The 27,787-nt window shown below is 38.9% G+C and overlaps 1 protein-coding gene across 1 annotated transcript in view; it reads left to right on the top strand.

Annotated features, from left to right (window-relative positions):
* Positions 1-287: 287 nt before the first annotated feature.
* The window catches only part of LOC107584638 (probable E3 ubiquitin-protein ligase HERC1), a 70,657-nt gene continuing 43,157 nt past the window's right edge, over positions 288-27,787 (top strand). Inside the window, exons 1-31 of the mRNA XM_016271348.1 lie at positions 288-1,249; positions 3,675-3,770; positions 3,920-4,105; positions 5,188-5,499; positions 7,917-8,013; positions 8,326-8,469; positions 9,135-9,262; positions 9,362-9,506; positions 11,155-11,326; positions 11,971-12,105; positions 13,487-13,652; positions 14,827-14,952; positions 15,067-15,288; positions 16,523-16,675; positions 16,883-17,015; positions 17,964-18,155; positions 18,331-18,543; positions 18,634-18,807; positions 19,368-19,479; positions 19,903-20,029; positions 21,051-21,222; positions 21,997-22,294; positions 22,378-22,456; positions 22,570-22,618; positions 23,610-23,829; positions 23,952-24,189; positions 24,383-24,503; positions 25,161-25,401; positions 25,718-25,773; positions 25,899-26,025; positions 26,342-26,496. Coding sequence (XP_016126834.1) covers positions 317-1,249; positions 3,675-3,770; positions 3,920-4,105; positions 5,188-5,499; positions 7,917-8,013; positions 8,326-8,469; positions 9,135-9,262; positions 9,362-9,506; positions 11,155-11,326; positions 11,971-12,105; positions 13,487-13,652; positions 14,827-14,952; positions 15,067-15,288; positions 16,523-16,675; positions 16,883-17,015; positions 17,964-18,155; positions 18,331-18,543; positions 18,634-18,807; positions 19,368-19,479; positions 19,903-20,029; positions 21,051-21,222; positions 21,997-22,294; positions 22,378-22,456; positions 22,570-22,618; positions 23,610-23,829; positions 23,952-24,189; positions 24,383-24,503; positions 25,161-25,401; positions 25,718-25,773; positions 25,899-26,025; positions 26,342-26,496 — 5,722 coding nt within the window. The 5' untranslated portion in view covers positions 288-316. The remainder of the gene's footprint in view (positions 1,250-3,674; positions 3,771-3,919; positions 4,106-5,187; positions 5,500-7,916; positions 8,014-8,325; positions 8,470-9,134; positions 9,263-9,361; positions 9,507-11,154; positions 11,327-11,970; positions 12,106-13,486; positions 13,653-14,826; positions 14,953-15,066; positions 15,289-16,522; positions 16,676-16,882; positions 17,016-17,963; positions 18,156-18,330; positions 18,544-18,633; positions 18,808-19,367; positions 19,480-19,902; positions 20,030-21,050; positions 21,223-21,996; positions 22,295-22,377; positions 22,457-22,569; positions 22,619-23,609; positions 23,830-23,951; positions 24,190-24,382; positions 24,504-25,160; positions 25,402-25,717; positions 25,774-25,898; positions 26,026-26,341; positions 26,497-27,787) is intronic.

Raw genomic sequence — 27,787 nt, 5'->3', positions numbered from 1 at the left:
CCGTAGAGGCTGTGGAGTGTAATAAATCCCGCGGTGTAAGACTCAGGGCAGACGTGGAAGTGCTGGGTCATGTTGCTCATAGACACTGACCAACAGGAGGTGGTGGTAACTTGCTCAAAGTGATGAGAAGGCCACCCGGTTTCACTGACGTGAAAGAAACTGAGGCAGGCGTCCAGGTTGCTCAATTCTCAGGCTGATGGTGTCTGGTTTATTCAAGGTTTTAGTCCTGGATTTCCATTTTAGATCACACTGCTGTGCAAGTGTTCTTTTTCTCTCTTCCAGCTTTGTGCCTCTTGTGTGTGAATAATGTACAGTGATGGTGCCTTCTCAGACCCACGTGATGCTCAAGTGGCAGGAGCACCTGAACAGCTCCTGGGCGGCGGAGGACAGCGTTCAGACCGCCACACGGCACGGAGCTGCTGCTCTCTATGCAAAACTGGTCTACAACAAGGAGGTTGTGGGCTTGGCTCAGCCAGTGCAAGACCTAATGGGTCCACGCTTGCCCGACTTCCAGTACGAATCCAGCGCTGAGGAGGAGAAGGAGGAATATCTGTCCGCACTGCTCCACAGTCAGCGATGCCTGGCCCACCGCATGCTGGCGAGGACCCCCTTTGCCCTATCCCTGCACCACAGACTGGTGATCCTCCAGAGGGTGTTCTACGCCCTCCATAGCAAATATCACGACCGTTTCCGAGCACCGCTGCCTCCCCAACCCTCATCCTCCAGTGCAGAAGGGGGCGCTCTGGAGTCAGTGTCTGAGCCTTGGCCAACAGGCAGTTCCCGTTCAAAGTCGGGCACAGACGTTCTCATTGAAATGGGAGTCCGGACTGGGTTGAGTCTCCTTTTTGCCCTACTGAGGCAGAGTTGGCAGAGGGGGCGTCTTGAGAACCCACCGGACGTCGCTCTGTGCAACGAGGTACTGGCCACCGCGTCTTCAGTCCTGGCCGCCCTGCCTCCTCTTTCCTTGGCCAACGAGAACAAGATCCCGACAGTGGGGCTTGACTGTCTTATGCAAGTTGGAGACTTCCTAAAGAAGACAGCGGTCAGTGGGTCCGGGGCGGATCGGGCGGGTCGCAGGCTATCCCTGGAGCTCCTTCTCTCGTTAGCCTTACAAAGAGGATCCTTGCGCTTCCTTCTGGAGTGGGTGGAGGTGGCGTTGGCCGCCTCCTCTTCCTCCACCACGACTGAAACAGTTGGAGTGGGCTACGAGCTGATCCATCAAACCCTGCAACAGATGCGCCAGCACACGGTGTGTTCCTGCACCATGCGGTTGACCTAGCGGTCATGCTAATGGCATGAGTGAAGTAATATACAGTAATACCAGTGGATAATGGGCTCTAATTTAGAAAGCTGTGGCTCTTTCAAACGCACAGAGAGTATAGATTTACGGCACTGAGGCTAGGCTAATACTTTCCTCCATTTGTTCATCCCTCCCTCAGCACTTAAAGGAAGTCATTTTTGCTAAATGTTACTGCTAATACATTAGCGCCATATAGTAGTTTACCATTATTATGTATTCCTCTCATTGAGGGCAGGAATGGATTGAACATTTCTCTTTGCTCTAAATAAGATTGTAGCTTTCATTTGACCGGGAGCTCTTGGCTGTCTTCCCAGCTCTGAAAGCCGCCTGAGCCACACCAGACATGCCATGTGCCGTGCTCTAATTTATTCATGTCTTAATCAATGGGAAATATGTCTACTTCAAGGCTTCTGTGCTTGAAGTTCAGCAGAAGTTGTTTCCTGTACTAAAGGAGCTGTTTGTTTAAAGGGGTCATATGATGCTTTTTTAAAGATCATTATTTTGTGTATTTGGTGTAACAGAATATGTTGACATACTTTAATGTTCAAAAAACACATTATTTTTCCAATACTGTACATTATTGTAGGTCCTCTATGCCCCGCCTCTCTCAAACGCTTCGTTTTCTACAAAGTCCCTCCTTCCAACAAGTGCAGTCTGCTCTGATTGGCCAGCTGACCCAGTGCATTGTGATTGACCGAACACCACAGGCACTCGTCGGAAATGTAACGCACCTTACCATAATCGCGAGCTTCATCTTTCAAATAAATGTAAAGACAGTAAATAATATCATTAGTTTTACCATCAGTTCAAGCCCGAAAGGGGAACAGAGTCGTGTGACAGACACAGTGATGAAGCTGGTATGTGTTTGCAGTACACAAGCCACAGTTAAGACAGCTGACTCCACTGTGATGTGACCCTGTCTCTGTCTCTCTCTCTCTCTCACACACACACACACAATGCGCAAAACTCCGCATTTGAACAGTCAATAGCAAATACTTAAACTAATAACAAAACAGTAGCTGATTCAGAAGCGCCAGATTGTCATAGCAAAGTCAGAATTACCTCCTCTCCTAGGTTCACGAAATGGTCGTCCATAAAATGCATTGCTGTTCTGTTGTAAGTAATCTTAAAGATTCCTAAATGCATCTACTTTCGGAAGGCCAAATAAAGTGCTTCTGCTTTCGCCTAGAAACCCACAGCGTCTCCCTGACATGCTGCTTCAACACTAACTGCGGTTACTGAAACCACGCCTTCTTTCTTTGCGTGCACATTTGGGCGGCATTAAGCAAATTTTCCACATAGTGACGTAGATATGTGGGGGCGTGTTAGAACGAGCCGTTTTAGGGGGGCGGGGCAGAGTCTTAACTTTGATAAAGAATATCTCTTTGGTTTTGATACTTTAGTCTTTGCAACTTCAGGGATCTTATCTATGCACAATCAGCTTGTAACACTCCAAAGAGAAAGGAAAACTTGAAATCGCATCATATGACCCCTTTAAAGATTCTCCTACTCCGGAGTACAAAGTTCAGTACTTTGGTGAGGTGGAGTAAACATAGTAAATTAATTTCCTTTCATGCTAATGTCGACCTATGTTGCCTGGGCCACTTGATAATGCTAACCAATAGTCAAACAGTGATTTAGATGTTGCGTTTTAGCCAACTTTAGCATTCAGGTCACTTTTCACCTCACAAGTCCTACTCTGCATTTAGATTTCTCTATGAATATTTAGTTTTAATCCATTACAGAAGTGACCTGGGTTGTGATTGCAGTTTCACTTTATGTTCCTATCATTTAATAGACCATTTGAATGGGTGGTGTTAGTGAATTTGAAAACATATATGTATGCTTTTATTTTCGAGTCATATTGACCAGCCATTATCAAGATGTCTTGGAAAGAACCCATCATCTGGAACACATTGTGTCGGCATGAAAATAAAATTTGCCCTATCTATTTTTCTATATCTATCTTATTGTGAACAGTTGTGAACCGTGTATGCGTAAAAAAATTTTCAAATTTGTTTTGACCTCGTAATTCTTAATTATTCAATCAACAACCAATGGATTGAACCAAGCCCCTACCCTACAGTTTTTCTTTTCTGAAAATCCATTTTACAGCCTTAAATCATAATATGGGAGAAAGGATCTGTCACTACTTCCATTTCATTGCAACTTCAAGCAATACGCCACCATTTTATTTTGTCAGAGCTAAAGGCTGTAGTTAGAACATTGTTAGAATAAAAACTTGATCACATAGATGTATCAGTGACATGCATTAAGTATGTTATCAGGTTTTGTGGTTCTATAGTATTTCAATGAGCAATCTATATTGTAGCTGCTAATATTATTGGGATTAATTTGTTGTTTGTTGTTACAGGCTATTCGTGGTGAATCCATCAATACTCAGGTGCTGAAGAAAGATGCAGATGGACTCTGTAGCCTCTCGCATGTTGCTCTTTGCCTCTTTGAAGAGGTGTGTTTGTGTGAATAAACCTACAAGCGTTCTCAGACTGTAGGATAATGTGTTATAAAAAAAATTCTCAGGCTGAGTATGAGAGACTTTGGCCACTATTTATTCTGATAAGTACGTTTTTAATCTGTATATGTGCATGTGTGTTGTAGATCTGCACCCTGGCCTCTAACTGCCTGTGCTCATGCAGTGCGGGCTCTTCCTCTTCCTCCGGCTCCGAAATTGATGCCGTCATGGTGTACGTGTGGGGCAGCAACAGCAGCCATCAACTCGCCGAGGGAACGCTGGAGAAGATTTTACAGCCCAAGCTGGCTCAGGGCTTCAGCGATGCACAAATGGTTTGTGTGGGTTTATGTTCCTCAAGTGTATTGAAAATCCAAATAACTGGAAGCCGTCGTGAAGCTAACATTAATTCCAACAGAGACAGCATGGGGAGGAGGAGACAGACCACTTGAAGAAAAATTGAATGAGTCGGATCGCAACGCTCAGTTTGACAGTTTTACAAAATAACTTTTAATTAAAAGGTCCTTTCGTTCCACTTTCCTGTATGACAGAAATAAATAGAAAATGTACAGTAAATTAAATTGTTAGCTGCATGACAACAGATCCATCATATAGGGCCAAATTATTATGATTTTTTTTAAATGATTGAATGAAATATGCATATTGAAATCTGGTAATATAAATGGCATTTTTTCTTTTTCATTCATTCTTTCATTTAATTTCATTTTATATTTTAAACATTTTATTTATACATTTAATTATTTTATTGCAGATTTTTGTGTCTATTTAATTAATTAATTTATTTTTATTACAGCTTTAAGAGGTGACAAGAAATGATAGGGAGAAAAAGGGGTGAGATCTGTAAATTAATTAATTAATTTGCTTACTAAATTATTATTTTTTTGTAAAATCATCAAAATAAATATGCATATTGAAATCTGAAAATATGGCATATTTTGTCCTTTTTTATTTATTTTATTTTTTAATATTTATATTATTTTTCTACTTTATTTAATTTAAGATTTTTGTGCCTTTTGTTACAGCTTTAAGATGCCACAAGAAGTTATCTTACTTACTTATTTATTTATTTAAACAGTATATAGTTTATAATGCCGTCAGTTTCATAGTGGTTACTGACTGCATTATAAATAATAGTAGACCAGCTTATTGAACTAAATTTCTTTGTTTCCTCTCTAACTATCAGAGTATGTATTGTGCAAAGACTGGTTACCTAATCTGAAGTCTCTGCTTTTTAAAACAGACATGTCTTTTCATTATTATTGAGAAATGCAATTTAGAAAACAGCAGCCACATCTTAATAAACTGTGCCCTTTCACTAATACAGTTTAGGCAATCTCCATCACAGTTGATTCAATTCACTTGGCTCTAAATGGTGCTCTTCTCTTTCCACCTGCAGATTGAGGCAGGCCAGTACTGCACGTTTTCTGTATCTGCTGATGGTGCAGTGAAGGCTTGTGGGAAGGGTAGTTATGGTCGATTGGGACTGGGAGACTCTAATAACCAGTCCATGCCCAAAAAGCTGGTTCTGGAACCGCCTCGTACCATGAGGAAGGTGTCGTCTTCCAAGGGATCAGACGGACACACGCTCGCCGTCACGGCGGAGGGAGAGGTGTTCAGCTGGGGAGATGGAGATTACGGCAAACTGGGCCATGGGAACAGCGCCACACAGAAATACCCCAAGATTATACAAGGCCCTCTTTTAGGAAAGGTGAGAGTGTGTTTTCTACATTATTATTTTTTTTATGTTTGGATGTGACTGTCTAATTGAAATCATATCCCTGGGCATATCTTCTGACTTGGACCAGTGGACAACATTCCAGATCACTCTAAAGGTGATGATACACGGGGCAACTTTTTGAGCAATGTTGCCGTCAACAGGCAACCAGGTGAGACACTGGGCCCTCGACCGATCTAAAGTATTCAGACCTTTCTCTATGGAGTGAAAGAGATAGAAATTTGTTGCCCATTCTCAGTGGAAAAGTGCCCAAACAACATTGTTCAAAAAAGTTGCCCCATATATCACCACCTTAGAACACCCACCTAGCAACACCATAACAACATCCTAGCCACCTTAGAACCCGTGTTGGGCAGTAACGCATTACTTAGTAACGCATTACTGTAATTTGATTACTTTTTTAGTAACGGAGTAATTTAACACGTTATAAATTTCAAAATAGTAATTAGAGTATAGTTACAAGCCGAGGTCTCTATACGTTACTGCCGCGTTACATTGCTGACAGAATGCAGTGTTTTATAATCTGGAGATTGTAAAAAAGATGCAGCACACGCAATGTCGAGTCAAGTGCCAGTGGATTAAAGACATGCTCCCGCGAGACCCGACGCAACAGAGTGCGGGACAAGACTTGATAGGCAAGTGCAGAGACTCGTGTGTGTGCGGGATGCGGGAGAATAAAATGATTCACGGGACTCCCGCAAAATCAAAATATCTAAACATAAAATATCTAAAACAAATAAATTGTTAGTCATCTATTACACAAAAGCTACATGAACTAATATAGAATATAAACGATTAACAACTGCAAGCATATGCAGAGTTTCTATTTAGGCTATAACACGTGTTTGCAGCATTGAGCTGAATTTTGCGTGTTCACGAATCCTCTGATTATAACACGAATTGTAGACATTATGAAAACATCATAATGCATATATTTATTGTGTTATAACAGAGATTTGTGAGATTGCGATGAACTGAGATATCTTTTAGAGATTATAAATGCAGTGCTCTTTGCTGGCATTCTGCCATGCCAAACCATGCACGCAGCAGCAGCTTGCTTTAGTTAAAAATAACAGTGTTCTGTGAATGTTGATGCTTTAATAACAAATATTTATCAGGAGCGTGTATGCTGGGATTTCATAAATTTCATGGAGAAAAAAGTAACGTAACTAGTAATGTAACTAATTACTTTTGAAATAAAGTAATCAGAACAGTAACGTGATTACTTTTAAAAGGAGTAATCAGTAATCTGTTTACATTTTCAGAGTAACTTGCCCAACACTGCTTAGAACACCCTAGAAACAAGATGCACCTTAGCCTAGAACCCAAAACACCCTATAAACTGCATAGTAACATGCTGGAATCATTAAGAGGACACTAGGAACCATATAGCAACACCCTGGAAACAACATAGTAATGTCCTAGCAAATCCAGAACATCCTGGCAACTGTAGTGCAACATGCTAAAATCACTTAGAATATAGAATATAAAAACAACCTCTAACGCCACTGTAGCATTTTAGCAACCCAACAACACAATCGAAACTGCATAGCAATGTTTTAGCAATCACCCGGAACAATCTAACACCTGCACAACAATGCCTTAGCAACCACAACACCCTAGCAACTGCATAGCAATGCCCTAGCAAACCCAGAATACCTACCAATGCCTTAACAAACACAACCCCAGAACACAATAGAAACTACCCTAGCAACCACACAGTGATGCCCTAGCAACCCCTTAATGCCCTAACAACAATATAACAACTTCCAAAAAAATTACCCTAGCGACCACAAGGCAATGCACTAGCAACCCCAGAACACCGAAGCAACTGCAACATTGTAAAATCACACAGAACACCTTAGCAACCACATAGCAATGCCCTACCAACCACAGAACACCCTTGCAACTGCAAAGAAACATGTTAAAAATCAGTCATAACACCCGAACGACCACATACAGTAGCAATGCCCTAGCAACTACAGAACACCCTAGCAACTGCATAGCAAAATGCTAAAAATCACTCAGAACACCCTAGCGACCACATAGCAATTCCTTAGCAACCACAGAACACCCTAGCAACTGCATAGACATTATAATATCAATCAAAACATGCTAATGACCACATAGCAGTGCCCCAGCAACCCCTGAATTCCACCAGCAACAACCAAACATACTAAAAATCAACCAGATGACTATAGCGAGCACATAGCAATGCCCTAGTAACCACAGAACACTAGCAACTGCATAGCCACATTCTAAAATCAACCAAAACACAGTAACCACAAACACTCTTAACAACCACTAATATTTCTTAAAAAATGTAACAAACTAGTTTGTCGTATTGCATTTGTCAAAGTGTGTGTGTGTTTCCTATGTGTGTATTGTAGGTGGTGGTGTGTGTTTCTGCTGGATACAGACACAGCGCCGCGGTGACTAATGACGGAGAGCTGTACACCTGGGGGGAAGGCGACTTCGGTCGACTCGGTACATCACTCTCCTCTTACAGACTCTCAGCATCACTAAACACACACGCACGCACGCGCACACACACACACACACACACACCTGAGGATCTAGTATATCTAGTATATAGTGTTGTCAGTGAAATACAATTCACTATTGATTTTTGTGAGGTGGTTTTTATGGTTTGAATGACTGCTGTGCACAGTACACACTGCACAGACTTTTCTCAAATCCACAGTGAAATAATTTGTCAGACAATGAGTCAGACTGTTGTGTCAGAAGTTTTGCCTGTCTGTCTCAGTCTCATTTTTACTCTGTCTGCCTGTCATGTAGGTCACAGCGACAGTCACAGTCGTAACATGCCCACTCTGGTGAAGGACATCAGTGGGGTCGGGCAAGTGGCCTGTGGCAGCTCTCATACCATTGCTGTGGCTCAAGATGGACGAATCGTCTGGTCCTTTGGAGGAGGAGACAACGGTATCTATCTATCTATCTATCTATCTATCTATCTATCTATCTATCTATCTATCTATCTATCTATCTATCTATCTATCTATCTATCTATCTATCTATCTATCTATCTATCTATCGTCTCTGTCTGTCTGTCATTTTTATTTCATTTAATAATTCATTCAAACATAATATTCTAAATTGGTCACAAAAAAGAACTATCGGCCAGTCTCTAACTGCAAAACTCAATAGCTTTTGTTCACTCGATGGCTATCCGTGAAAATAGATTTTCATGTTTTTTTTTTCACTTAAATGGAACAATTTGAATTGAACAGCACACAAAGATGCAATATTTGAGTCAAGTTTTATTTAACATAAGAATTTTAACAACTATACTCGTGAGTTTTCAAGCTTGTCATGGTAACACTCTGGATCAAAATCGGTGTGTACATATGAAACAGCAAAGCCGTGTACCCTTCAGAGTGCTCTGTTCTGTATCGTAGCACTATCAGACATAACATCATGACAGGCTCAAACCTATTTCAGATAAAGCTGCTGTAAAGTGTGTTTATCAGGCAAAATATAGAGCCAGTTGTGAAACAAGTGCAGACACGGCCTCTTACACACCTTAAATTATTATTGTCCATGTCAGAGGCAGTTCTCTACATGTAAATTCTGTGTTTGTGTTGCAGGTAAACTGGGACATGGGGACACAAACCGTGTGTACAGGCCTAAAGTGATAGAAGCCCTTCATGGCTTCATTATCAGAAAAGTGTGTGCTGGGAGCCAGTCGTCACTGGCTTTGACATCTGCTGGCCAGGTATACACAACCTCACACATATCGCTGAGTAAACATGTACTGTTATACACCCATATAAATTCTTGTGTCTCTGTGTTCTCCTGTGTGTGTGTGATGCAGGTGTTTGCATGGGGCTGCGGCTCGTGTCTCGGCTGCGGCTCGTCTGAGACCACCTCACTCAGACCTCGATTAATAGAGGAGCTCAGTATTACTAAAATCATAGACATTTCCTGTGGAGACAGCCACTGTCTCGCTCTGTCTCACGGTAAGAGAGATGGAGAAACAAAATAGGAAAAGAAACTAGTATTAATAGTATTAGATAAAAATAAAAAAAAAGATGAAATGTGTAATTTCTGCTCTGATAGTGGCAACTTCTGCTGCAAACTGCATTTTTTTTCCTAACGTCTGCAGAGTTTGATATTTAAACTGCGTTTTAAATTAAATTTAATTTAATATAACTTTTTAATTGCTTTATAGAACTTAATTTTATAGAAATTTTATAGAAAATTGTATAAAAATTAATTGTTGATCAATGCAGTTATTTTATTTATTTTTTTTATATTTATATCATATTATTATATTTATTTTGTATATTTATTTTTGAATGTTAAAGTTTTAGGAATCTTACTGTGATTTTGTAATTTTTATTAGGTTTGTTTTTTTAAGTATTTTTTTATGTAGCTTTATTTGATTTTTATTTCAGTTTTAGTAGTTTTTAAGTACTTAAACTTATTTCATTTAGTTGCCAAGGCAATATGTCTATATTTTTTTATTTCAGATTTATTTAAATTAGTTTCAGTTAGTTACATTAATTAGTTGTTTTTTTAGCATTAGTTTGCAGTAACACTGTTGAGGATTAAAGGAATATTTAACTTTTTTTTTTTTTTAAAAATTAAATTTAATTTAATATAACTTTTTAATTGCTTTATAGAACTTAATTTTATAGAAATTTTATAGAAAATTGTATAAAAATTAATTGTTGATCAATGCAGTTATTTTATTTATTTTTTTTATATTTATATCATATTATTATATTTATTTTGTATATTTATTTTTGAATGTTAAAGTTTTAGGAATCTTACTGTGATTTTGTAATTTTTATTAGGTTTGTTTTTTTAAGTATTTTTTTATGTAGCTTTATTTGATTTTTATTTCAGTTTTAGTAGTTTTTAAGTACTTAAACTTATTTCATTTAGTTGCCAAGGCAATATGTCTATATTTTTTATTTCAGATTTATTTAAATTAGTTTCAGTTAGTTACATTAATTAGTTGTTTTTTTAGCATTAGTTTGCAGTAACACTGTTGAGGATTAAAGGAATATTTAACTTTTTTTTTTTTTAAATTTCATTATTTACTCCCCTTCATGTAATTCCAAACCTCTAAAAAAGGTTTTGATGATACAGTAAATGGGAACTGATACTTTTAAGTGTGAAAAAGATTTCATAAAAATAGTCTATACAACTTGTGTGCTATATTCCAAATTTTCTGAAGCCATATGCTAGCTTTGTGTGAGAAAAAGTCGTTTTTCACTGAAATTAAATTCTCAGATTGATGCTTCATTAAGTTACATTAATTAGTTGTTTTTTTAGCATTAGTTTGCAGTAACACTGTTGAGGATTAAAGGAATATTTAACTTTTTTTTTTTTTAAATTTCATTATTTACTCCCCTTCATGTAATTCCAAACCTCTAAAAAAGGTTTTGATGATACAGTAAATGGGAACTGATACTTTTAAGTGTGAAAAAGATTTCATAAAAATAGTCTATACAACTTGTGTGCTATATTCCAAATTTTCTGAAGCCATATGCTAGCTTTGTGTGAGAAAAAGTCGTTTTTCACTGAAATTAAATTCTCAGATTGATGAATTTTTTCTTTAAGAAAATGCTTGAGTCATTTCATTGGTTTGTGTTGTAGAAAATGAAGTATTTGCTTGGGGCAACAATGCCATGGGGCAGTGTGGGCAGGGCCATACCTCAACACCAGTCACCAAACCCAAGAAAGTGATTGGTTTAGAAGGGGTGTCAATACAGCAGATTACTGCAGGCACGTCCCACAGCCTGGCCTGGACAGCGGTTCCTACAGACAGGTGAGTAGAAAGAGGAAGCTGTATTTCATTAGTTGAGATTTGATTGCTTTTCCACAATGCATGTTCGGTATTTCATGCATCTCATTGCTTATGGATAAGCAATGTCTCTTCCTGATCTAAACCCTACGGGAAACGGCACCTTTCTCATTTTCACAAATCAAAAACGTAATCAAAAACCTGGCGTGAGTTTCACCGCTAATGTATTAATACATTCACATTTTTCATTTTCCATTATTCACAGCTATTCAGTTCCATTGTTTTCCTGACAGGACTGAGTGTGAGTTATCAATGTGTGTTTGTGCGCCTGGCAGACAGCTGGTGGCTTGGCACAGGATTTGATTGCTTTTCCACAATGCATGTTCGGTATTTCATGCATCTCATTGCTTATGGATAAGCAATGTCTCTTCCTGATCTAAACCCTAACCAAAAGCAGTTTATCCTTAAATGAGTTTGAGCCTACGGGAAACGGCACCTTTCTCATTTTCACAAATCAAAAACGTAATCAAAAACCTGGCGTGAGTTTCACCGCTAATGTATTAATACATTCACATTTTTAATTTTCCATTATTCACAGCTATTCAGTTCCATTGTTTTCCTGACAGGACTGAGTGTGAGTTATCAATGTGTGTTTGTGCGCCTGGCAGACAGCTGGTGGCTTGGCACAGGCCATTTTGTGTGGATCTCGAGGAGAGCACGTTTACATACCTCCGCAGTTTCCTGGAGCGTTACTGCGATAGTATCAGTGGGGACACACCACCTGCACCTTTCCCCTCTAAGAGGTAAAAACCCAGCACCAACCCACCCAGATTTACAAATGATGGATTGTGATTTGAACCACAAACCATTAATCGAAAATATGTACAGTTTAATGTATGTATAGAGGCACAGAGTGTCAGATATTGCTGTTTTAAAAGCAAATCATGCAACAAATCTCGTTCTTTGATAGGTAGGTATGTGGATATGGATAGATTTAAAAATATTTATTCATTTTAATACATTTTATTTACGTTTTTTATTTTTATTTTTCAATTTTTTTTCTATTTTGAGTTTATTTTTTTATTTTTTGTTTAAATTAGAATATTGCAAATGTTTGTTATACTTTATAAAAAGAAGAATGAAATATAATTTCATATTATGGACGGATGCTTGAAACATGCCAATCTGATTCATAGACATTTGCAATGCCAGATGTCAGTAGTTTACATCTGTCGACTTCAAGCTTTGAGATTACAAAAGAGCTGTCATACAGATTATATAATATCGCAGAAATTTTCCTGCTGAGGCCTCAAGATGGTAAGTGATGTATGTTGACCTTGAGGTCAGAACATTTCATTCTGTAAATGTTCCCAGTATCTCCAACGAAAGAGAGAGTGTGTCAAATGTCTTGTTCCCATTATGTAGAAGCTTCCAGAATACCTTAAAGGGGTCATATGATGATGCTAAAAAGAACATTATTTGGTGTAATGAAATGTGTTTATGCGGTTTAAGGTTTAAGGACTAGACAAAACGAATAAAACCCATTATAAATGAGGCATTTGTTGCGTCCAGTTGGGACATATTTACTGATTATAATGACTGTCTTTTTACGTGTTGCATTGCATTGCGCCGCATATATTATCATATTTTATTTTTAAAATCTTTGTTTTAAGAGAACATCCCCATCCATAACTTTTTTTGTTTTGTTTTGTTTTATTTTATTATTTGTGCCTCTAATGATTGGGGTTACTATTGCTCATACTTATGAACCTCTAACTCTAGCTTCCAAGTTTCTACTTCAGGTTTTAATTTTTCTCTCAAGTCACTACATAGCAACCACCATATCAGCTAAACAACTGCATAGCAATGCCCTAGCAACCACCTAGCACACCAGAGAACTGTGGCAGAGAGTTTTGCATAGGCAAGCAAGAATTCTGGTTTATCTGTGTCAATGTCAATGTCAGCTGCAGACACTCATATAGCTGGAATGCCACACACACACACACACACACACACACACACACAGCCACAGGGGTAACTAGCACTAGCCAATAACCGTCTCCATGCCCACAGGGATGGGGTCAGAGCAGCATATGGCCTGGCACTCTGTAAAGGTCACTCTATACTTCTCATCTCACTCTAGACTTCAACTTCTCACTCTCGCCCTCTCTGTTTCTTCTCCAGGGAACATCACCAGTTTTTGTTGTTGTGTATGAAACTGTTATCCATCCACCTGTCGCTGGCCCATGCAGGGGGAACGGGTGCCACAGTGCTGGGTGCTCAGGGTCGGCCCCTCAGGAACCTGCTCTTCAGACTCATTGACTCTAATGTACCTGACTCCATACAACAGGTCTGCTATGAAACAGTGGGCTTTAGTGTGTTTTTGTTATGCATTTTCTTTTTTTGAAATGTTATATGCCACATCAGTATCACTTACAGTTACTGTTTATTTCAAAATTCAGAAATTTTTGCATATACTTACATTTACAATTCAGTAAGGAAACATTAAATTGATCAAGAGACAGTAAAGACAATTCAAATTTACAAAAGATTTCACTTTCAAATCAATTCTGTTGTTTTGAACTTTCTATTCATCAGAGAATCCAAAATATTTTTACTGTATTTTTGCTCAAACAAATGCATCCTTGGTGAGCATAAGAGGCTTCTTTCAAAAACATTTAAAAATCTTACCGACACCAAACTTTTGAAAAGTAATGTACCTTTGTCATTTATTACCTTAAATTCAGATTAGAAGAAACAAAGCTCGCAGAATGTGCTAAACAGTTATGCATATATGAATATCTGTTTTGTTTTGTGATTTATGGTGCTCTTTGGAAAATTATACTTGGCAAGGCATATGTTATTTGTCAGTAGCTGTGTTTTCATCCAAGTTGCTTATTTAATTTACTAATGACAATGAAATGTATATAACAAAAAATATATATAAAAAAAGGAAAAAAATAATTTGTGAATAAAGAGCACTGCGTTCAAGAGAAAACCTCTTATTTTGTGGGGAACTGGTGCAAATACACATAGAAATTGTAGCCATGAAGCTGAAGTTGTAGCCATTGTGAAAGCTACTGTGACTCTTTTATTAAACATAATAAAAAATTTTTTTTTATTACATTGAATTATTTATTTATTTTAAATGTGTATTATATCCACTGGGAGTTTTTATACAGAATTGTTTTAATGCTCAAAATTTTTTTTTTGTGTGTTCAAAATTCTTTAAAAAACAAAAGCTGCAACTGTACAATCTATCATTTCTGGCATCAGTACAAAACAGTAAACAACTTTAGCCAAACAGAATGCTTGCATATGCTGCTGGAGTTCTGCCCACATGTTAAAAACTCTTAAGAGGATGGAATTTGTTGGCTCTGTTTTCTCTTTGAGGGTGTTTGAAGGAGACATGACTTTCACAACCTTCAAGAGTTCAGTGTAACTCTTTCAACTGAATCATGTCAGAATGCCAGCATATGAGTCATTTCTACACCATAGTAATTAATTTTTGTTTGTGCGTTGAGGCGGTAATGAGCACGCTGTCCATCGGAGCATCTCTGTTGCTGCCTCCTCTCAGGGAGAGAACGGAGCTGCTGCACTCGCTGTTACCACAGGGTCCAGAGAGCTGGGAAAGCCTCTCTAAAGGACAGGTACGCAAACACAACAATATTCAAGTCTGGCACGTATATCAATATTTGATAACCGCTGAAACCCCTGCTGTTCCATTGCGCTCCACTAATGATTCGGTGATATTACTATTACAGCGTCTACAGCTGGACATGGTGCTGAACAGCCTGCAGGAACAGAGTCATGTGGCATCCCTGCTGGGATACAGCTCACCTGGGGAGTTGAGTGCAGGTCTGGCACTGCCGCCCACCCCTGACCGCCCCACAGGAAGTGTTAGCTCAGGCTCAGAAGCTCCAGACCATCTCCACCTGGCTGAAGTGCTCCTGAAGACCTTGCTGCTCAGCATTGGCTTCTATACGGTCAGTCCACTGGTTCAACAGTTGTCAGATTGACAGACACAAAAGATGTTTTCCATTTTCAAGCCTCAGTTGATTTGAATTTTAATAAGCATATTAATTTCTGCCTTTCTCAAATACTTCTTCATTCCAAGTTTTTCCTGTTCTGCTTTAGGAAAGGAAACTGGCATTTTAAAACTGGCGTTCATAAATCTGGCATTGGACCCCAATCTAAATTACAAAAATCTTGGACCTCTTTTGGAAACCTTTCGATTTTGTTCTTCCCTCTTTTATTAATTTTGCTGATTACAAAAAATTTTGAATATATAATTAAGAACAAATATATAAAAAATATAATATTAAATCATTTATAATTGATTAAATATACATACATACATACATATATATATATATATATATATATATATATATATATATATATATATATATATTGTATATATATATATATGATACTTTATTTTTAAAATTACTTTATAATATACACTGCTGTTTTTTTATGTTTTTTAATGGATGTATCTTATGCTGACCAAGGCTGCATTTATTTGATCAAAAATACAGTAAAAAAAATTAAAAACCGTAATATTGTGAAATATTATTACAATTTAAAATGACTTTTTTCTGTTTAAATATTTTTTTTATATATTTTGTTCCTGTGATGGCAAAGCTGAATTTTCAGTAGCCATTACTCCAGTCTTTAGTGTGATCGTTTAGAAATCATTCTAATATGCTGATTTGGTGCTCAAGAAACATTATCAGTGTTGCAAACATGAAAACTTTTTTTTTTGTGGAAACCATGTTACTTTTTTATGATTCTTTTATGTATAGGTTTACATTTTAAAATAACAGCATTTATTTGAAATAGAAATATTTTGTAACATTATAAATGTTTTTACAGTCCCTTTTGCTGAATAAAAGTGTTGATTTAAAAAAACCTTACTTACCCCAGTATATAATAATCATTTAAAATAATAATTTATATATGCAAATATTTAAACCTGTCTCTGATCCTCTCTGCCCACTTCCTACACAGGAGTTGCTTGTAGGAACAACCAGTCCAAACTGAGATGTTTTGATATATATTTAATTATATAAAATTACAATTAAAATATATACAATTATAAAAGGGATTTAATGTGTGATATATTTTGAGGAAACTTTTAAAAATCAAAACACAAATCGTAATATGTTCTCCTTTCTGTTAACTCTGTTCCCTTTTGAATGCTGTTTGTTCATTCAGGAGCGTGCGTTTGGTGAACTGGAGAAGAACAGCGATAAACAGCGGTTCAGTCAGTCCCAGAAACAGACAGAGGCTCCATCACACTTCCACCACCTGTTGTCAGCCCTTCACAGACACCTGCTGGCCCACTGCTACATCCACACAGGCGCTGAGGTACAACAGTGACACATTTCCTGTTAAAACCCACTCCATGTGATAGCTCCTGCCATTGCGGTGGTTATGGATTGTAGTTTTAAGAAATGAAATACTGTTGTGTGAGCATGTTTAGTCAAAGATTCTTAATTCTTGTTCCAGAACCCAGAGGTGGAGGCGGTCTGCATAATAAGCGTTTTTAAAGAATAGATTTTGTGTGTTGTGTAGGATGACAGTAGCGTCGTGCTGCTCCATAAGCACCTGTGCCTGCTGCTGCCTTATGCAGCCGAAACCTTCAGGAGATCCACCATCCTTCTGGAGGAGAGCACACTGGACAAACACGTCATCAAGAAACTACACAGTAAGAACACACATTATGCGCCATTCATCTGTCCATCTAACCATCTATGCATCTAGCCATCTGTCTGTTACTCCCTTCATTCATTCATCCATCCATCTAGAGTAGCAGTTCATATGTATGTAGGCATCCATGTGTCCATTCATCCTTCTGTCCATGCAACCATTCGTCCATCCATCCATCTATCCATTTATGGAGTAATCGATTTTCTGTATATTTGTTGATCCATCCATCCACCTATCCTTTAATTCAGTAAAGTACCCTTCCTTTCATCCATTCATCCATCCATCTATCTCTTTGTGTGTTTATCCATCCATCCCTTTGTCTATATATGTAGCCATTTGTAGCCATCTATTAATCCATTAGTCCATCCATCCATCCTTCCATGTAGCCATTCATAATCAGTTAGTCTATTCATCCATTCCTCCATTTATGTAGCCATCCATCCATCTCTTCATCTGTTTATGTAGCCAGCCATCCACCCATCTCTATCTCTGTTTATTTATCTAACCATCCATCCATTTATCCATCAATCCATCTGCTTCTCCATCCATCCCCATCCATCAATCTTCCATCCATCCATGTAGCCATTCATAAACAGTCAATCCAATTATCCACCCCTCCATCCTCCCATCTATTTATGTAGCCATCCACCCATCCAGCCTTCTGTTCATCCTTCCCCTCCATCCATTTATGTAGTTTCCCATTCATCCATCCATCCATTAGTCCATCCTTCTCTCTTTCCACCCCTGCTTTGGCTTATGTAGCCATCCATCCATTTATCCACCCATCTCATCCGTCCGTCCATCCATCCCTTCATCTGTTTATGTAGCCATCCATCTATCCATCTGTTATTCCTCCATTTATCTTGCCATCCGTTCCTCCATCCATGGTAGCCATCCCATGATCCAACCAGACCAAGTATTGAGTTATATGTGTGTTTCTTTGTAGCTGTGCTGTTTGTTTCGGTGGCGGGCAGTCTTCTGTGTCAGGTGATGTACTCTCTGCTCCTGTTGCCATTGGCTGTGGTCAGACCCCTCCTTCCTCACCTACTCACTCTGCTTGAACATCTCAACGAGCTCAACTGTTATCTGCCCAACACTGCGCACCTGGAAGACATGGAGCTGGAAGGAACCTCACAGGGTGAGGACCAGAATTATACATTTCATTCTCGGAAAACGTTCAGGATACCTTAATACATTGTTTGACATCCGAACGATTCAAAAACAACTTATTCAATAACAAATGACAGATCATCAGTGTGACACGCTGTTAAGAAATTCAGAGATGGACACACAGTACTTACTTCCTGTTGCAGAAGCATCTGAAACCTCTGAGCCAATCACAGCGTCAGAGTCAGAAGACTGGGCATGGCTACTAGACCTGGAGAGGTCTGTGGCTCTTGCCATTGGTCGATGCCTGGGAGGTATGCTGCAGGGCCCACCCCCTTCCATCCAGGAGAAGACAGCAGAGTTCTGGCTGTGTAACCCACTCCTGAGAAACGGGCTGGAGATAGACTTTGAACAACTGGGTAATGACTTGCCACCAGGAGGCAGCAGCTTATTGTTTATGTTGTGTGGTGTGAACACTCACATAAATACTCATCTGTGTTGTCCTATAGACTGGGCAATGGGTTGGCTGACTGAGGCTGTGTTCATGGGTTGCGGAGACGTGAGGCTAGCCGAGCTGCGGCTGTCAGAAGATAACACAATGCTAGTGGAACTCGCTCTTGGCTCCCCACGAGAACCTGCCAGCGCCCTCTGGAGGAAAATGAGGGAGTTTGCGGAGAGTCAAGGTAAGAGGGAGGCAGGTTTTTGGCAGTGTATAGAATATGAAAAGAAGATAAAAAATATTTCAAGACATTTATTTACATACTCTTTTTTTTTACATTTCTGTACCACTAGTGGCACCGAACACTTACAAAAGTGGCTTTTGCACCAGAGGAACGTTTTCATAGTTCCTTCGTATAACCATTGATATAAATACATAGATGCCTCATTCGTGGCTGGAATGTGTATCTACCTATACATATCTATGCCTGGGAACTATACACAGGAACTGGGAACGATTTCAGTTATTGTAAGCCTTTTGGGCGGACTAAATTAGCTCCTACTTCAGAGTAGAATGTAACCTAGCACAATAGGAACTACCAGTGACATATATCAGTGTTGATTGGCCGAATGCATGCCATATGAATCACCGCACCCGCCATTTTTAAAAAGCTGTGTAAACAGTTTACATTTACTTACTCCACGAAAATGGAAAACCAATCAAGTATTGCAGAAAGCAACATCATAATCTCTGTTATCATGTACCTGTCTAAATATTGACCTTCACTTGTGTGTTTTTATGCAGACTGGGACAATAGTGGATCAGTGGGAGACTCTGTGTTAGAGATGGCGTGTCGCTGTAGTTTGGCCGCTCTACTCAAACATGCCGGCCTTAATGAAGCCTACTGGCAGGATAAGTGAGTGAGATCCACACCTCACCCGCATTCTCTCTTTTTACCTAGCTCTCTTGAACACCTTTGTCTTCCCACGTCTCCCTTCTGTCATAGTGTAATGAACTCTTTAATTAGTTGACCCAGATTTAATGAATATATGCTCTATTTAAAGAATGATTCTATATGTGTATATTAAAGTGTCAGTGCCTGTCTCTCTCTGTGCTGTGAGAAATCGCACATGATAAATTCCTCAGCCATAAAGGCTCATGTGTGAGAGTGAGAGTTCAGTGAATATGAATTGACAGTCATGAATATCCAGATCAACCTTCTGCAGCAGCAGCTGGGATGAACCAATAGTTTAAACAGTCCATTAATGTGCGTACGTCTGTGTGTGTGTGTGTGTGTGTGTGTGTGTGTGTGTGTGTGTGTGTGTTTGTTTGACTGCAGATATGAGCCCTGTGAGGTGCTGATTGAAATATATCAGGTGGTGTATAAAATCCGCAGCACTCTGCTGTCCTATAAAGAGAGCATAGGAAACACAACCAGCGTCCAAACAACAACTACCACCAAACAGGTAAAACACATCAACAGTCATATAAACTAATAAATATATGCTCTATTTAAAGGATGACACTGAAGACTGAAATAATAGCTGCTGAAAAGTCAGCTTTGTCATCACGGATAAATTACATTTTAAAATATATTTAAATAGATAGCAGTTATTTTAAATGGTAATAAAAGTGTGACATAATATACCTCTGTAAATAAATACAAAATAAAGGAGCCCTCTCAAACGCCACCCTCTGTGCGGCGGTAGCCCCCCGGGATCGCTTGATCGGTCGGTGCCGGACCGCGAATTTAACCACCTGTAACTCCCAAAAACCCGGGGGCTATCGACGTGGGGGTGGTCTCATTCGAAAGCGGGCCTCTAGACGGACACTCGATTCGCGTTCGAGAAGGTTCCTCGAGCTGAAGGGATCCCCCGAATTTGGTGCGGATTCGCCGCGCCGTTACGGAGATATGGCCGTTCAAAGTTTCAATGGTTTTCCATAGACATAAGCTTTAAAGCGTTTCATCCAGGTCGCCAGTAGCAAACAATGGCCTGCGCTCTGCTGGACAAACTAAGTAATTACACCATTTCAAGCATTTTATCTGTGTTATATGTTCTGTAAAAGAAATTTTCATATCGGCGGCATATTCGCCGATATGATATATCGGTGACAGGCTCAAATCGGCCGATAATATTGGCAAAACGATATATCGGTCGGGCTCTAGTAATAATCTTTCACAATATTACTGTTTTTACTGTATTTTTGATTGAAAAAAATGTAGCCTTGGTGAGCATAAGAGACTCCTTGCTTTATTTACTCCATTATGGCCTGTATCTAATGCACTTCTTTAGAAACGCGCTAATGAACCTGGGAAGTTAGTCACTAATTTTTGCTACACTTAAAGACGAAATGAAGTGTAATAAAACATAATATAATAATATAATAAAATAACCTCCCCTACTTCTGAAACAATTTCTTTATGCTGATGTACTGTAACCAGGGACAAAGTAACATTTTCGTAAAATAATGTTTCGTCCTGTCCAGGCTTCATTGGGCTCTCAGAGCCCCAGTGAGGAGAGGCAGGAAGTGGGCAGCTCAGGAGAGCAGACCGGAAGAGACACAGATCCCAGCAGCCAGACACCACATGCTGCTGAACACAACCAGGACGATCCCTTAGAGGAGGAGACGCCCAGCATCAGCAGTATGTACCTGCCGGGTAAACATGCTGCTTTCTGTGTTCTTCCCTCACAGAGCGAGTGTGTGCTTCTGTTGAACGATATACCAAAGTATAAAGGATTCTTTGTCTCAGAATGAGGTCTGTTCAACAGTCTTAGTGTTGTGGTGTTTAACCCACCTTTTTTCAGCCACAGTTTTGGGATTTAATACTTAGTCATATATATCCTTCAGTTGATTCATTCACTTACTCTTCACTTGTATTACAATATATGTATAAACATTGTCACACAGGATGTTTTTTGCTGATGTCTTTGCTGTTTTGTCACCGCTCTAAATAATTCAACTTTTAAATAGACATCTTGAGACACCTATTTTCTTATATATAAACATTTAAGATTGTATGTTATCAATAGATCATGGTCAGTGATATTTTAAAATCACTGATATATTATTATGGGTTTTGTTAATATTTTGAATTAGATTTTAATTTTATATTTTGTGTTTTAATTTAATTTCTTTTGTTTTGTTTTTTAAAAGTATGTAGTAGTTTTAGTTTTTATAGTTTATTTAATTTGAGTTATTTTAGTACTTAAACTTATTTTGCCAAGGCAACATTTCTCAATTTTAAGTTTTTTTAAATTTATTATTTTAACATTTTATTTAAAGTAATGAAACTGTTTTTATGGTTTTAGTTTTCATTAACAGTAATAACCAGGATCATGTTTGGGATTAATGTGATATTATTGGCTTTAAAAGACACTCCCTTTGGTGTTGTGTAATTGTGAACTATTTGTGTATGTCCTCCTCCTTGCAGAGGTGCTGCAGTGTTTCCTGGCCACCCGTGAGGCCATGCAGCTCCAACAGAACGAGACTGTGTACGAGTCGTCTGGCACCAGCACATTGCCCAGCAGCACTGAGAGCCCTGGGACGCCAGACAGGGAGCCCCCTCAGCGGCCCTGGGACCACCACAGCACCACTGACCAGGGCCTGCCCTTCCCAGCAGCCTGCCACCTGCTGGTTTCACGCTGCCTCTTCCTGTTGCTGGGGGTCCGAGCTGCTTGGCAGGAGGAGAGTGTGTTGTCACAGACACCTACTGAGAGCAGCTTGGCCAGGTTTGTGTTGCGTGCAATTACAAAACATTTGCATGTGCGAGTGTGAAAAAATCTGAAGGTGATAAATATCTCTCACTACATAGATCTCCACCCTACAATGAGGCTTTAGGAACAAAGATGGATATACAGTCCTCTTCTGAGAGAAGTTTCAGTGAGAGGGAGGTATTTATGTTTCTCATGTTTCCCCCCAGTTTAATATCAATTAAATTAATCTCTCGTTTGGGTCTTGTTGTTTGATTTTGTCATTTGTAATCTGTTTTGTCTTTCTGTTAAAGACACCAGATGAGTCTAAAAGCTCCTCAGGGACATTCAAGAATAAAATTGGTAAGGGGCATATGAAATAGCATATTACTTTATTATGTATCTGATCTCATGTGTCCGATCTCACACATACTGGATCTATTGCATGTTTCATCCCTAACATGACTGATGTCACCTGTCTGATCTCACTCATCTTTTGTTTCTAATTTCTCATGTGTCTCATCTTGCATATATCTAACATATCTGATCTCACATGTATGATTTCTCACATCTGATCTCAGATATCTAACATACCAGATTTTACGCATACTGGATTCGTTGCATCTTTCATCTTTAACCTGTCTGATATTTCATGTCTGATATCAAATGTCTGATCTCACGTTTCTGATTTCTAATGTGTCATCTCACATGTATCATCTAACATAATTGATCTCTCACATATCTGATCTCGCATAAAATATATGCATCTGATCTCACGTCTTATATTTTTTTACTTGTCTGATCTCACGGTTCAGCACAGTTCAGATTTTTCATGTCTGATATCCAGTGTCTGATCTTCCGTTTCTAACTTCTCATGTGTTTCCTCTCACATGTCTCATCTACCCTTACTGATCTCTGACGTATCAAATCTCATATGTATGATTTCTCACATCTGATCTTGCATATCTGATCTCACACATATTAGCTTTGTTACATTTTTGATCTTTTAAAGGTCTGATCTTTGACATCTGATGTGATGTACGATCTCTCATTTCTGATATCTCACGTCTGATTTTCACCTGTCTGATCTCACATATCTGATCTCTCTCATGTCTGATCTCACAGCTGCTTGATATCTTGCTTGCCTAATCTCATGTGATATCTCATGTCTGATCTGATTTCTGAAGTCTTACCGTATATATCACACGTCTGATCCCAAACATCTAATCTGATCTTGCATGTCTGATATCTCGCATTGTCTTTCTCTATCTCTTCTATTACATAAACTAGAATAATCAGTTTTAGTTAGCTTAACAATCACATCTCTGTGCTAATCAGTCTTGTTTCTTGCTAGGCCTTCCTCTCTGTTCTTTGGGCATCATGAAAGATGCCTGGGAGCGTCTGCGGCAGTGCATCAGTCCCACTACCGTACTGTGCCCAGGTGGAGGTGGCACACCCGTCCTGGGCCAGGTCTTCCATTTCCTTTGTGGGAGCCTCCACCGAACCTCTTCTCTGATGGACAAAGATGGAGTTGCACATGTGGATCCCAAAGCCATCACCGTAGCCATGGCACAGTAACACCAAAGAGCTCAGGTGGGAAATCCATTGCAGATCCATTTTAGTTTCAATAACTAAACAACTAATAAATAAGCAGGCTATATTAAATGTGTAATGTTTTCACATAGTACTAATAAAGATGTAGAGACATTACAATTGTTTTCATCCCCTTCATCCAGGTGCGTTTGGAGGCCTTGTGTCAGATTTCCTCCTTTCTGTCAGAGATGGAGGAAAAGAACGTCAGCTCTCTGGTGCCTCCTCGTTTTCCAGGCCTCCTGCAGTCAGTGCAGCTGCAGTTCCTCTCTGGCTGCTTTGGTCTGGGTGCCCCGATCACCGGCAGTCTAGCAGCACCTAACAACAAGATTCACCATTACACCGTAAGACACGCTGAAAATTACATTTCCTCAAAAACAAACCACAGATTTTTCCAACATATGCATGAATTTTTTTTTTGGTGTTCTTGTGTTATGCTAAGAAATTTTATTTTTTGTATCTTGACTTGAACATCACCCTTATAGGTTAAGCCTATATTCTTTTGAAGTATGCTTGAAATGTTGAATTTGTGTCTAGGCTGGGACTCAGTCGGCTCCTATCAGTGTTCAGAGGGAGTTACAGTCTGCGGCTCACACACTGTACCAGCAACTGGTGCGTGTGCTTAGACAGAAGGTGGCATTAGAGAGAGAACAGGCTGGTGGGTAACGCTTCTTACTACTGCATATAGCATTTGTCTAAATGCAAAAAAAAAAATGTATAAACCAATTAAACTTCTTTTTATTTTTTTTAATAGATGTTTTTTTGGGGTAATTTTTAGGTTTATATACTTATTTTTTTAATTACTTTTCATATTAATCATGTAAATGCGTAATAAAAATGATGTAAATGGTACTTACATTTACATTTACATTTAAACTAAATATTTTACTAATTTAATTTTACTTTATTTTTATTTATTATTATTTTATTTTTATTAATAATGAGTAGATAATATAAACCAGGTAAAAAAAAAACATTTTGTACTTTACAATGCATCTTAATGTTACTAAAAATAATAAACAATTTATACGGTACCTACTCTACTATGCACATGCACTTTTCATATCTTAGTTGGATAAACAAGGGGAAATGGTAATAATAGGGATGTGTATTTTATTTATTTATTTTTACAATTTTAAACAGATTTTTTGTAGCGTTACTATTACCCACTGATTCAAATAGACATTCATTTGTGATATTGCTTTGTGGTTCAAATTTAGTTTGACTGTATTTTATAGCTTGGCAGAGTCCAAGTACTCTAATAATATGCCAGTTTAATTAAGGAGTGGATTAACATAGATTTGTCTCATTTCAGGCTCTTATCAGCACCTGCTGTTAGCTACAGTCTTCACTCTGAACTTCCACTATCAGCCGGTGGATCTCGTGGTGATTATTAAATGTGGCATCCTGGAGATCTTGTCCACACTGACTGATAACGCCTGTGTGCTGGTGAACCAGCGCTGGCTGGCCGCCTCCATGTCCGGTCACATGCAGCTCGGTGGGGCGGTGAAGCTGGCCGCTGCCAGACTCCTGCAGATATTTGCCATAGCGGCCAGGTGAGATTATAAACTTGATAATTAAATACCGAACGAGAGAACGCCTCCCATGATATGCTCTGAAAACCTCACATTTTGAAAACTGATGCCTTAGATAATCACGTTCAAAGCATTCTTCTTGCTACATCATAATTTTGATTTGATGTAACAGTTTTGCATATTAAAGAAACTCCAAAACTTTTCATTTCATATGGATGTTTTGGTATCAACAAACATCCCCTCTGCCAATAAGAGCAACAGTACCTGGCTGCAGACAATCAAGGTTGTACAGCTGCAGTTAAATAAAACTGTGTGTTGTTTGTATGTGTTTCTCCAGTTCCTGTGAAGATGCCTTGCCATTGGAAGTGTCCCAGGCTCTCATGGATGTAATGAGTGAGCAGCTGCAGGGATTGTTACATTTAGTCCACCAGCAAGAGGTGCTAGAGAGGGATTCCACAGAGCACATCCAAGAAGAAACATCTAAACAAGAAAGTCAGTCATTACAACACAAGATTCAGCGTTTTTATCCTGTGTGCTGGTGAACCAGCGCTGGCTGGCCGCCTCCATGTCCGGTCACATGCAGCTCGGTGGGGCGGTGAAGCTGGCCGCTGCCAGACTCCTGCAGATATTTGCCATAGCGGCCAGGTGAGATTATAAACTTGATAATTAAATACCGAACGAGAGAACGCCTCCCATGATATGCTCTGAAAACCTCACATTTTGAAAACTGATGCCTTAGATAATCACGTTCAAAGCATTCTTCTTGCTACATCATAATTTTGATTTGATGAAACAGTTTTGCATATTAAAGAAACTCCAAAACTTTTCATTTCATATGGATGTTTTGGTATCAACAAACATCCCCTCTGCCAATAAGAGCAACAGTACCTGGCTGCAGACAATCAAGGTTGTACAGCTGTAGTTAAATAAAACTGTGTGTTGTTTGTATGTGTTTCTCCAGTTCCTGTGAAGATGCCTTGCCATTGGAAGTGTCCCAGGCTCTCATGGATGTAATGAGTGAGCAGCTGCAGGGATTGTTACATTTAGTCCACCAGCAAGAGGTGCTAGAGAGGGATTCCACAGAGCACATCCAAGAAGAAACATCTAAACAAGAAAGTCAGTCATTACAACACAAGATTCAGCGTTTTTATATGTATAAACATACACACTAGTTGTAAATATAAAATTTAAACTAAATATTTTGTCAATTTTTTACTAATTGCTTTACTTTTTACAATATTTTTTATTTTATTCTCAATAATATGAGTAGGTAAAATACAATCTTAATAATATTATCTAAATGTATATTATATATTTTATCTAAATGGTCAAAATTATATATATATATATATATATACTAGGGCTCAACGCTAAAGTTTTTTTATTTTTTTATTCACAAAATATAAAATAGTTCTTGTTATAGTTGTTTTTGACCCTTGTTATCTTGAATTCTTATAAATAAGCTTATATGATACCAAAATATTAAATACCAGTAAAATTGTACAATTCTCGATTCCAATTTCAATGCCACAGCAAAAACTACTTGACTAACATAAAGCTCAAACATTAAAGACAAGTGAACAGTTGGTAAAAAAGAACGAATGAAAAAATTACAAGCAAAAGCACAAATAAATAAACAGAACAAAGATACAAATTAAACAGTGCTTAAGGCTAAGTTCACACTACACGACTTTAAACGTCGGCAGATCGCTGTGCTGTTCAGACTACATGACTTGATTGTCTGTCTTGAAGTCGTTGTGATGTTCACACTTCGTGACTCTATGTAAATGATCCACAACCGGGGGTTACACACTACACAAGCTGAAAACAACTGTCGCCCAACGACTCTACAAACCACGTTTTGTCACGATAAATTTAACATCGGATAACCCCCTGGTTATGTTCTTCGTGCCCTTTCCCCCTCCCATCTTTCCTCCGTTGTATCCTCCTCTCTTCCCTCACCTACCCATTTCTCATCTCTGGATGTGAATGCAGCAACTGACACTTTATGCTCTACTTTAACCTCTTGTCTAGATGATATTTGTCCTCTCTCCTCCAGGCCAGCACGGGCTGCCCCCTCGAACTCCTGGTTATCCGATGTTCTTCGTGAACATCGGACCAAACTCAGGGCAGCTGAGAGAAAATGGTGCAAATCAAAAGATCCGTCAGACCTGAGTATGTATCAGTCTTTGCTTTCATCTTTCTCTGCTGAAGTCCATACTGCCAAATCTTCATACTTCCACAACAAGATCAACAGCGCTCCAGACACACTTTCAATTCTCTCCTCTGTCCCCCTCCACCACTTCCCACCACTTCTATAACAGCTGATGATTTTGCCATATTCTTCACAGACAAAACCAGAACAATCAGTAGTCAATTCTCAGCCCCACACACACAGGACTTCAAA

Source organism: Sinocyclocheilus grahami, unplaced genomic scaffold (assembly GCF_001515645.1).
Source record: "Sinocyclocheilus grahami isolate Dianchi unplaced genomic scaffold, SAMN03320097.WGS_v1.1 scaffold61.1, whole genome shotgun sequence".
In the NCBI taxonomy this organism is placed as follows: Eukaryota; Metazoa; Chordata; class Actinopteri; order Cypriniformes; family Cyprinidae; genus Sinocyclocheilus; species Sinocyclocheilus grahami.
Note: the sequence above shows the minus strand (reverse complement) of the source record. Positions and strands in the feature narration are given on the sequence as shown.